A 12,307-nucleotide genomic window follows, 5' to 3' on the forward strand; every position below is an offset into this window, starting at 1 on the left:
TCCGAATGATCCGCTTTTCTTCAAAATGGCCGAAATTGGAAAATGTATGACAAGTCAACATTTCTCAATGGATCCAAAAATGTGACAGCCAATGACCCAAAAAGTGCCATGTAAAATGCCAAGTCTTATCACCCCCAATGTACCCAAATATACAGCTGGCATGTTCCCCCCCACACATGGGTGCAGGTTTCCAAACACAATAGATTTTTGTGGGCATCACATTGCGTTTCTGCACAAAATCCACATGTGTTACTTGTGGATTTTGATGCAGTTTACCATTTGCACTGCAGATTTTAAAATCTCCACGGCAGGTCAATTTCCACATGAAAAATATATGTAAAGTGTACATGAGATCTGTCCAATCTAATTCACTTTGCTGGTGCTGCATTTTTTTCCTACACGAAAATCAGCGCGTAAAAATAGCCCGTAATCTGAAACGTGTGCAGGTAGCCTTATTGCGCCTCTCTACAGTACAGTGCGGTACTGTGTGTCCTGTTCCCTACCAGTTCCGGGATGATCTGCTCCTTTGGACATCAGGTAAGAGCGGCTCCCTGTTATTTTTCTGGAATACTGTATATACTACACAGGACCCCGAACACAGAAAGTGATTTACAGCTTCCAGCGGCTCTTTCTAACTTTTATATGCAAGAACTTGCTTTATTGGTATCAGTTATCGTCTTAATGTCCTTCATTTCGTATTGTTTTAGGATGATAGTATGGGAACAAATTACCAGTTTTGCATAGTTTTATGGGGGGGGACATTTATCAAGACTGATCCTTTATGCGCCGGTCTTGATATCCCCTGTGCCGCCGTAGGATGCGCCTAATTTATGACTAGGCACAAATGAAGATAAAGTGGCATAAATGAAGATAAATTGTCAGAGCCGCTTGCCATGCCCCTTCAGGCACTTGCGACTTTTAACTCAACTTTTCAGGTAAAAGAGAGATGATAAATCTTCCCTATGGTCTCAAGTTACAAGAGTTTTGACTTCCAACTCATAAATTTTTAACTTGAGGGACCACTGTAAATGAATAAAAGTGTCCTCTGAATTGCACTGCATGCAAAATAATCATGAATAAAGTAATATTTATCAAATCTTAGATATCCCCTCTGCTGCCAGAGGATGCTCTTTATTTACAACGCATCCTCTGGCAGTCCATGCACCTAGATTGAAATCTACTCCAGCCAGGAAACTGGCATAAATGTTAGTGAATTTACCGGGACAGATGGGCCCACCACCAACATGCCCCCACCCACCACTCCACAGTGGTGAGGATGGCCTAGAAAAACCGACTGCGCCTAATATATACTAATTGGGGGTTATATGTATTTGTTGCTTTCTTACGGTGTGTTGTAGCACTTAGGTTATCTTGATCATGTTTGTGAACTGCCTTAGGCACATGCACCCGCCACCAACAAAGCATTTAAGGCGGGTTTACACAGGTCGATGGAAACACTTCCTTCTTGACATCGATCTCCTTCACAGTAGTATAGTGATTGTTTGTCCCCATACATAATCATTGTTTCTGGACAGCAGATCGCTGTTTAGACAGCACGATAATGATTGGAGTGCCTGCACAACGACAGGATCTCCCGATGAACAAGCGTTTTGCTCGTTCATTGGTTGTTCGGCTGCATATTTAGATGGCCAGATTATCGTGAATGAGTGTTCACAGGAATGGTGATTCCCGGTAATCTAGCTGATTATTGGTACATGTAAGGCTACTTTCACACTAGCGTTCGGGGCTCCGCTTGTGAGCTCCGTTTGAAGGGGCTCACAAGCGGACCCGAATGCATCCGTACAGCCCTAATGCATTCTGAGTGGATGCAGATCCGCTCAGAATGCATCAGTCTGGCGGCGTTCAGCCTCCGCTCCGCTCAGCAGGCGGACACCTTACAATGTAAGTCAATGGGGACGGATCCGTTTGTAGATGACACACTATGGCTCAATCTTCAAACGGATCCGTCCCCCATTGACTTTACATTGAAAGTCTGGACGGATCCGTCTGAGGCTACTTTCACACTTAGAAATGTTTAAACATTATAATGCAGACCGATCTGTTCTGAACGGAGCCACCGTCTGCATTATATGAGCAGATCTGTCTCAGACGGATCCGCTCTGAACGCTAGTGTGAAAGTAGCCTAAATTAGAGTCCCAAAACTCTCATGTGAGCAAGTAAAGGAGGAGACTCAATCCAGGCATACAGACCAGCAAAAATAGACAACGGATATAACAAATCCATAATATGGGAGGCACAGTAAACTGATAAGGAAAAGGACAAAAGGAGTTCAATTGAGGACAAGAAAGGAGACAAGAAAGGCAGAAGCAAAAATTCAAGGGCAGACAGACTGAAACATCTAGGAGGATAATAGATGCCAGAAAGGAATACCAATCATGACACGAGAATGGGCTTCTATTCATACACTGCCATGAGGTATACTGACCATGATGTAAATGGCCCTTTAGCTAGGCTCTTTGCGTTCTCAAAGGGTGTCTTTTTGGCATACGGCAGGCTAGTTAGGCATTTCTTTTGTTTAGCTGTATAGCTTAGTAGACTACACTATTCTATGCATAGAGAGATACATATGTTGCAGTCTTCCTTCAAAAAGGTATATGTTGAGAAATCTTCCCAATTAATAAACCCCGTAAGAGGGCTCAGTGCAGCATGAACAGAACCTAAGGCTTCATATACTTGTATTTAAAGGGACCCTGTCACAATGAACATGATGTCTGAGCTGCAGGAGTAGCTGAAAAGATTGATATATAGATTCAGGGGCAGATTGGCCATAAACCTTACAGGGAAATTTCCCGGTGGGCCAATGCCCAGGGGGCCGTCTGGGCCCTCCTCATGGCCGGTCAGTGGAAGTTTTTGGGTATGTATTTTGTGAGGCTGGCAGTATATTGTGATGGACTGTGGTATTTGGCTGTGTTGCGGTGGTATAATGTGCCACAATATGGTATTGCTAGCCCCGCCGACTTGTGTTGGTCCTGCCTTCCATCAATTTGGGCCCAACTACAAAACGGGGCCACTTTTAGTATTTTTTCCAGGGCCACTTTAAGTTCCCAGTCCGCCCCTGTATAGATTTGTGGAAAAAGATTTCAGTATAATTTGTAATTTCATTAATTTAAATAACTGTTCATACACAGTCGTAGAGGGAAGGCCGTCAATCACTGATAGGTCCGCCTCCTTGACTTCAAAGACCAGAATGTGCAGTCATTTAAATGATGGAAATTACAAGTTCTATTGAATCTTTTCCCACAAAGCTATATACCATTCTGCTCAGCTCCTCCTGCTGTATAACGTGCTGCCTTCAGCTCAGGCACCATGTTCAGTGTGACAGGTTCCCTTTAAACATGGCTAGACATGGACACTGAGTAACATATGTATCCATTCGCCTACATACGGTTTTGTAGTGAGGGAAAACTAGCCCAAACTGAAGGAATATTTCTTAGAGGAAGATCTAAGACGAAAAGCTGATGTTGGAAAGTGATTTATATATTGCTAAGGAAAGGATGATACAAAATACAGAGAAGTTTTCTACGGAAATGTTTTATGACATGGCAATAGGACGCACATAAGAGGAGTGATTGGTGGTGATCCAACGGCTGAGACAGCACTCAGATCTACAGAGCACCAAACCCTTTTCTCTGACATGTGAAGAACACGGAGATTCATTGCTCTGAATGTGGTGTCAGATTTTCAGTTCTTGAAATCTCAAAAGGGGTTGTCCAGCTTTGGGACATTTCTAACTGTGGGCAGCAGAGTGCTGTTCCTATTGAAATAATTATACTCCCCTCACCGGCTCCCTTTCATGGTCTTCTGGTCCCCGTCATGTAAAACTTCCAGATGGATGGGGTCATGTGCTCCATTGCAGCCAATGACACTGGCCTTCAACTGTGACCTGTACCCAAGCGGCATGTGACCCAGTAGTGATGTTTCGCTTGGGGACAGGTCACCACTGATTGGCTGAAGTGGCACAAGTGATGCTGTCTGTCCACAAGTTATCAAGAGGAGATCCCAGGAGTCATTACTATTTTCAGTTTGTGCATGAGGGTTGTCCAGCCTTTACTAAAACATGGTCTATCCTCAGGACAAACCATCAGTAGCTGAATGGCGGGGGTCCGACACGCCACAATCAACTGTTTAAGTGTAGCTCAGTCTCCGGAAACTGGCGCCGGAACTACACAGCCTTGTACAGAACTACTCAACCTTGTAATGGAAGGAGCTTAGTTGACTTCATTGGGAGTAGCGCCCTCCATATCGATTTCCCTCCACTACAAAGTTTACAGTGCTGTGCAGTTCTGGCACCAGCTTCTGGTGACTGAGCTACACCTGAATGTTTGGAGCCTTCGCTGGAGGTAAATCAGGAGAAACTCACAACCTATACCTCTAACACAGGGGTCCGCAACCTTCTGCACTCCAGCTGTTGCAAAACTATAATTCCCAGCATGCTCCATTCATTTCTATGTAAGTTCTTACAAGAGCAGAGCAAGTATGCATGCTGGGAGTTGTAGTTTCACACAGGGCTGCAACGAGTACTCGACACATTTTTGCATCGAGGATTCGTTTGTTACGTGACCATGGAGTGGGAGTGAAGCGCTTGCTATTACTCCCGCTCTGTGGTCTTCCGCTGGCCAGCAAAATACTCACCTTTCCACCTCCTGCTAGCTGCTCCTGGGCACCACCATCTTGCCTCACGTGTCCCCAGGTCTGCTGCTGTGACCCGGAAGTGACCTAAAGGGACGGCCTACAGCTGACGCTTGGTGATGGTGGATCTCGGCTTATCTGAGGTGAGCAGCAGAAGACTTCGTTGTAGCGCATACAATCGCCAAACAGACTGCTAGTTATTACTGTAACTACTGCCTGCGTCTCCTTCTCCCATAATATCAGCCATTGCTGGGAATGTTTATATCTGCCACATATCCCACCAGCTGCTACAGTAAGCTGTCAGAGACAGCCTCTGTAGTACTACAAGTCTCAGCATGCACTGCAGACTACCAGACCGCTGCATTCAGCAGAGCTCTCGGTAGCACCTGGAAGGTGGATAAGGCATGGGGCAGACTTTCCATTCACTTCCATGGAGGAGGGCTGCTGCATCATTGTCATATTGCACTCATGTTAATCAGCTGTAAGCTATGATGATGCAGATCTGCTGACTGGCCCAGGGGGCTCCTGACACAAGCTGCCTCTGCACAGTGCTGGTTGTCAGGAGAACATTCATGCCTCTTTAGTTCAGTATACAAAGAGGGATAAATGGCTGCCAAACATCCGGGGTGCCGCTTATCTGCTTGCGGAAACAGGATAAGACATGTCTAGATCTAGTCTGACCCTGACAACACCCCAAAAGCTTCACAGTAATCTAAACACTAGTCTGATCCCATCAGCTTGATGGGGTTGTCCTACTCCTTGCAACAAGTGCTCAAAAACAGGGTTCAGGTTTTTTTTTCCTTTATCCTTTAAATAAAAAATAAAAAAGTCTGAACACTTAAAGGGGGTTGTCTTGGTTCAGAGCTGAACCCGGACATACCCTTATTTTCACCCAGGCAGCCCCCCGCCCTGAGGCTAGCATCGGAGCATCTCATGCTCCGATGCGCTCCCTTGCCCTGCGCTAGATCGAGCAGGGCACGGGCTCTTTTGTTTTCAATAACACACTGCCAGGTGGAAACTTCCGCCCGGCAGTGTGCTCGGTGACGTCACTGGCTCTGATGGGCGGGCTTCAGCTCTGCCCTAGACATTTTACTGGCTAGGGCAGTGCTAAATCCCGCCCATCAGTGCCGGTGACGTCACCGGGGTTCCTGGCAGCCCCATAGAGAGCCCTGGTACTTCAACGGATCTCAAAAAAACGCCTTTGCCCAGCGCGATTTAGCTCAGGGCAAAGGAGAGCATCCGCTGCCGGGGTGAAAATGGAGGTATGTCCAGGTTCAGCTCTGAACCCGGACAACCCCTTTAATTTACTTTAAATGGGAACTCTACATATACTGGAAGTAAACTGTTGATATGTTCAGCTGATAGCACTGGAGTCGGGGTGGCATGATGGCACTGGAGTCGGGGTGGCATGATGGCACTGGAGTCGGGGTGGCATGATGGCACTGGGGAGGCTGATGGCACTGTGGGATAGTGAAGCTGATGACACAGGGGGTCTGATGAGTTTTTTTTAAAGGAAAACGGTCTATTAATTCATTTTTTCTTATTAGATTACTCGATTAATCATAAAAAATAATCGATAGAATACTCTATTACTAAAATAATATTTTACTGCAGCCCTCGTTTCACAACAGCTGGAGTGCCGGAGGTTGCCTACTCCTGCTCTAACAGAAGGCTACAATATGTTTCCCTGTACAGGCACACAGTGGGCTATGTCATCGTACTATATACCTTTGTATAGAATAGTGTTGTCTACTATGATATTCCATACCACAAAAAAGGTATATCAACATACCCTGGCCCAATGGAAACCAAAACGGCACACCTCTGGCCTCCATTGGGTGAATGGAGCCCTATGGATACATTTGGCGTATATGCTAGATGCTTGTCCTGTTTTATATGCCATATGTAGGCTCTGAACATAATGTCAACAGAGTCTTAGGCTACTTTCACACTTGCGTTCGGGGCTCCGCTTGTGAGTTCCGTTTGAAGGCTCTCACAAGCGGCCCCGAACGCATCAGTCCAGCCCTAATGCATTCTGAGTGGATGCGGATCCGCTCAAAATGCATCAGTCTGGCACCGTTTGGCCGCCGCTCCGCTCAGCAGGCGGACACCTGAACGCTGCTTGCAGTATTCGGGTGTCCGTCTGGCCGCGCGGAGGCAAACGGATCCGTCCAGACTTTCAATGTAAGTCAATGGGGACGGATCCGTTTGAATTTGATACTATATGGCTCAATTTTCAAACGGATCCGTCCCCCATTGACTTTCAATGTAAAGTCTGGACGGATCCGTCTGAAGCTACTTTCACACTTAGAATTTTTTCTACAATATAATGCAGACGGATCCGTTCTGAACGGATCCCATCATCTGCATTATATGAGCGGATCCGTCTGGGCAGACCCCAGACGGATCCGCTCTGAACGCAAGTGTGAAAGTAGCATTAAAAGGGTTGTCTCATCTCTGCGAGATGAGAATAAACCCCGACCCGGAACAGCACAGTGGGCTGGCGCTCCACAGGTTAGGGAAACAGTATAGCTTGCCATGCTACGCTGTTCCTATACCTCCCATTGCAGCGCATGAATCAACACCGCTCCGTCCCGCTGTGCTGTTTCCTGGCCAGCTGGTGGTCTTAGAAATGGTGAGATGGGACAAACCCTTTAAAAATTCATTTTCAAATGAGGAAAGTGCTGTCTCCCATGCTAATGCCCCCATACTCCAGCATTACAAGGGATTCCATGGATCCCAGCAGCAGTACAGCCTGGGATCATCCAAAGTGGACAACCCTGCTAAGCGTTAGTCACAGAACCCATTGTAAATATTCATGTCAGACCACATCTGAAAAAATAAGGTATGAAGACTAAGCAGCAATCACAAGCACAGTAAATGAGATGACTGATGACCACACAGCAATAAAACCCAAAGGGTTAACATTCAACGTCAGAATAAGGATTATGGGAAGTAATAAATGTGAGATACCGCAGCGACAAAACACTCCAAACTGCGGGCAACGGTGACAGATGAATTCAGGACCACCTGCTGACTGCATCGCCTGACAAGACCAGGCACACAGATTCCAGATTTCTGCTCTACAACTGCCAAAATACAGAAGCCATGGAAAGGGGAAGCAAATGTACAGTATCCCATTAGTGCCTAAGACTCATAAATGGATTTGTTTAATCGCCATCATCCACTGGGGACCGCTCTAATTGCCGGTGATGTCAGAGGGTCCCTCTTGGTGCATAAACAAGCACACTATACGCCGCGGCTTTCCTGTTATTGATCTCCACGTCACATGGTGCGGGGAAGCCGATCCAGCCATCCAAGAATGCAGAGGACTGAGCAGCCGTATGATCTCAGGACAGGCTCCCCATGGATGCCCGCCGCCAGCCTGCAATTTCAGGAATGCCAGGACACGTGCACGGTAGTGGTGCTGTTATAGATTGCATCTTTTAATGACCGATTGATGTTAATTGTGGCATTAACGGTACTTTCACACTAGCGTTTTTTTGTTTTCCATCACAGGAGCTCAATACCGGAAAAAGACTGATCAGTTTCGTAATGCATTCTAAATGGAGAGCAATCGGTTCAGGATGCATCAGTTCAGTCCCCCTTACGTTTTTTGGACGGAGAAAATACCGCAGCATGCTGCAGTTTTATCTCCGGCCAAAACTACTGAACACTTGCTGGAATGCCGGCATTAATTTCCATTGAAGTGTATTAGTGCCGGATCTGGCATTAAAGGGTTTCTGTCATCAGAAATGTTGTTATGTAGCTGACTGACATTAGCGATGCGCGAATGTCAGCAGTACATAACAGTGGGCCTTATACTTTTGTCCCTGCCGCCATTCTCCTAACAAAAAAAATAAATAAAATTTAGCTGGATCGCTGAAGAAATCTTGCGCCGTTCACTTCTGTATTTGGCGCAGTGAGTGAAGGACGTGCTCCTGGTTCCAGCTTCCTCACTGCGCCTGTGCCGACTAGGTCACAGTGAGGAAGCCGGCACCGGCGTCCTTCACTCACTGCGCCGAATACAGAAGTGAACGGCGCAGGCGCAAGATTTCTTCAGCGATCCAGCTAATTCGGACGTCACTCAAGAGGAGTGGGGCGGGCTAAACGGAGGACCTGGGCGGGATAAATGGTTAGTAGACCGAGCCTCTAGGTGCTGAATCAACGCCCTCATAGCACCTAGCGGCTCATTAGCATATTTTAAAAGGCTCTTTTTTAGGAGAACGGCGGCAGGGACAAAAGTATAAAACACACTGTTCTGTACAGCTGACATTCGCACATCGCTAATGTCAGTCAGCTACATAACAGAATTTCTGATGATATAAAACCCTTTAAGTGTTCCGGCAAAACGGAACCGGCTTTTCGGTCTGCGCATGCGCAGACCTTTAAAAATGCAAGAATAAATTTTATACTGGATCAGTTTTTCCAGATGACACCAGAGAGACCGACAAATGCCATCAGTTTGTGTCCGGATTGCCGGATCCGACAGAGCACACTTTCTCTGTTAAGCTGCCACCACCATTTTTTTTTGCTGGTCGGACTTGGACCCATTCACTTCAATGGGGCCGCAAAAGATGTGTGCAGCACGTCGTATGTCTGTTCTGTGGCCCCGCAAAAAAAAAAACCCAAAAAAACAGAACATGTCCTATTCGTGTCCGTATTATGGACAAGGATAGGACTGTTCTATTATTGGCAAAACATCATGTTCCGCAAAATGCTGAACACACACTGCCGATATCCGTGGTTTGCGGACCACTAAAATGGCTCCGGCCGCGTGCATGAGCCCTTACTTTGCACAAGTTCCCACAGTTGGTTGGGCAGCGTCTTGGAGCATACTATCATTACTACTGCTGTACCACAGATAGACCCTTGGTGGTGATACTCCAGCTGCAGGAGACCCACATCTCACCAGATTGACATTATGGAGGACATGCTCCACATCCAGCATCTGCTGGACCATGGCTGGTGCATATATGGTCTCCTTCCAGTCATGTACGACCAGCTGGTGCAGAAGCTATCCCACCCCCTCCCAGGGTACCAGCATGCCCCAGAATACTAATGCACCACGAGCCATTTTGTGGAGGTGCCAGCCCCCTCACCTTCCTGCAGCTCGTCCAGGCTGGTGATCTTCCTGGTGCCATCCAGCGTGTAGATGCAGCGCACCCCCTGCGGCAGGCTGACATTGTCGCTCAGGGAGCGGGTCAGCTCCATCAGCAGACCATCGAAGGACCTGAAGCGCTCGGCGGACACGGCGTAGGGCAGCCCCTTGAAGTAGCGGTCCCCATTGCGGTAGAAGCGCACCTTCTTGGCCTTCCTCTCGGAGCTGAGCGCCTGCAGGGTGCGGGTGCGGTAGAAGCTGCAGTGAGCGCTATGTGCCGGGCTGGGGATCAGTCCGTTGCCCCGGGGTCCGGCTCCAGAGCTGCTGCCCTGACCTCCCCCGCCTTTTCGGGATTGCCTCTGATTCTTCTTCCTCTCCTCGAAGTGCTCCAGCTCAATGCTCCTGGCGCTGTCCATGGCGATAGAGAGCAGTGCGATGTCAGTGGCCGGAGCGGCTGTCACTGCCCCATCAGTCCGCCTGGAGACAATGCTCACGCTGAACGCAGCCGCACAGGCATTGTCTCCATGGCAGGTCCGAGGGAGCCGCACACACCCAGCCAGCTGCCTGATGCCTGCTAGTGGGGAGCCGGGTCAGCATGCAACCCTCCCGATCTGCAGGGTGGCAGCATCTACACCCCCGGCCGCCGATTGGTGGAGAACCCGGCGCAGCCTCGTCTTGTGACGTCACCAGAGCCGGCTCCACTGCAGTCAGGGCTCCAGGAGGCAGACGTCACTGCAGCCGAGCTATGACGTGGCCTGGAGCCATCACCTGCTGATGTACCTCATAGATTCCTAGAACATGGAGTCAGCTGGATAGAGTGGCCCCGGGACTTCCCTCTCCAGAGCAGCAAGGGGATATGGTCCAAGGGCCATGAATAGGGCTGCCCCCTTTCCCAACAAGAAATGCTCTACTATACTGGGTGTCACCCCTCTTCTGTGTAGCCCACTGACAAAATAATGGCTGTCCTCCGAGTGGGGCTCCCAATCTGAGGCAGAGAAAAAAGACAATGCAGCAGCCATGCCATAGTCACAATAATATTATAGTGCTAATGCTACGCTTATTTATATAGGGAGATGCCTGACAAATGCATTTTGTACAAAACCATCTGAGCCCGTCTGCCGGACATCTTACAGAGATCGCCTTGATGTTCAGCAGACGGGCTCAGATGGACTTGTACAAAATGCATTTGCCAGGCATCTCACTATATAAATAAGCGTAGCATTAGCACTATAATATTTTTGTGACTATGGCATTATTGTACTTTATCTGATTTGCAGGGTGCTGTTTCATTGTCTTTTTTCCTTTAGGTTTTTGCCATGGCGGCGTGCACCTGCGCATTGGGATGTGCTGACTAACCCCCTTTGCACATTTACAGTACTGGAGATGTGGCACTCCAGCGAGCCATGCACTCCTGATCAGCCAGTCTGCCCCATAGGCTGATTTTTATTAGTTTCAGTATAAAGCTGTGGCCTGCTCTCACTACATTCACTGGACGCTGTCTGGCACAAGCATTAGCACTATAATATTTTTTGTGACTATGGCATTTTTGTACTTTATCTGATTTGCAGGGTGCCTTTTTTTCTCTAGGTCTTTGTCATGGCAGCGTGCACCTGCGTATTGGGATGTGCTGACTAGGGCTGCAACGATTAATCAACGTTATCGATAATATTCGATAACTGGATTCGTTGTCAACTAATCCCGTTATCGAATAATCAGCCGATTCGTTGCTATGCGGGCGGTCGGGCGCTATGCCTGCAGGTCCTTGAACTTTAGATCACTGGATCTTTATTACCTTACAATGAAGCTCCAGTAACAGGCAGAGCGGGCGGCGGCGTAACGTCACTTACTCACGTGACGCGCATTATCCTCCTGCTTCATTCATAAAGTAGGTGGAGCAGGCGCATCACGTGAGTAAGTGACGTTACGCCGCCGCCCGCTCTGCCTGTTACTGGAGCTTCATTGTAAGGTAAAAGAAGATGCGATGATTTAAAGTAAAATTTACTGCCGGTTAAGGAATACTGCTGTGAGCGGTGGGGCCAGGGCTGTTATGGGGAGGGGGATCTGTGTATGGCACTGTTATGGAGGGGATATGTGTATGGCACTGTTATGGGGGGGGGGGGGGGGTTCTGTGGATGACACTGCTATGGGGGAGATCTGTGGATGACACATATAGCATAAGATGCTATATGGTGTCATCTATAGATCCCCCCCATAGCATAGTCATCCACAGACCCCCCTCCCCATAACAGTGCTATCCACAGACCCCCTCCCCATAACAGTGCACAGATCCCCCCCATAACAGTGCCATGCACAGATGATCCCCCCATAACAGTGCCATGCACAGATGATCCCCCCCCAAAACAGTGCCATGCACAGATGATCCCCCCCAAAACAGTGCCATGCACAGATGATCCCCCCCATAACAGTGCCATCCACAGATCCCCCCATAACAGTGCCATCCACAGATCCCCACATAACAGTGCCATCCACAGATTCCCCCCCCCATAACAGTGCCATCCACAGATCCCCCCCATAACAGTGCCATCCACAGATCCC

General features: G+C 48.2%; 1 protein-coding gene across 5 annotated transcripts in view; it reads right to left on the minus strand.

The window, feature by feature from the left end:
- DCLK2 (doublecortin like kinase 2) overlaps positions 1-10,357 on the minus strand; it is a 112,440-nt gene extending 102,083 nt beyond the window's left edge. For all 5 annotated transcript variants that reach the window (XR_006390770.1, XM_044300364.1, XM_044300363.1 and 2 more), the window contains exon 1: positions 9,753-10,357. Coding sequence is in view for 4 of the 5 variants with exons in the window: in XM_044300364.1 (XP_044156299.1) it covers positions 9,753-10,167 (415 nt within the window). In the remaining variant the exon portion in view is untranslated. The remainder of the gene's footprint in view (positions 1-9,752) is intronic.
- Positions 10,358-12,307: the final 1,950 nt, after the last annotated feature.

This window comes from Bufo gargarizans, chromosome 1 (genome assembly GCF_014858855.1).
Source record: "Bufo gargarizans isolate SCDJY-AF-19 chromosome 1, ASM1485885v1, whole genome shotgun sequence".
Lineage (NCBI taxonomy): Eukaryota > Metazoa > Chordata > Amphibia > Anura > Bufonidae > Bufo > Bufo gargarizans.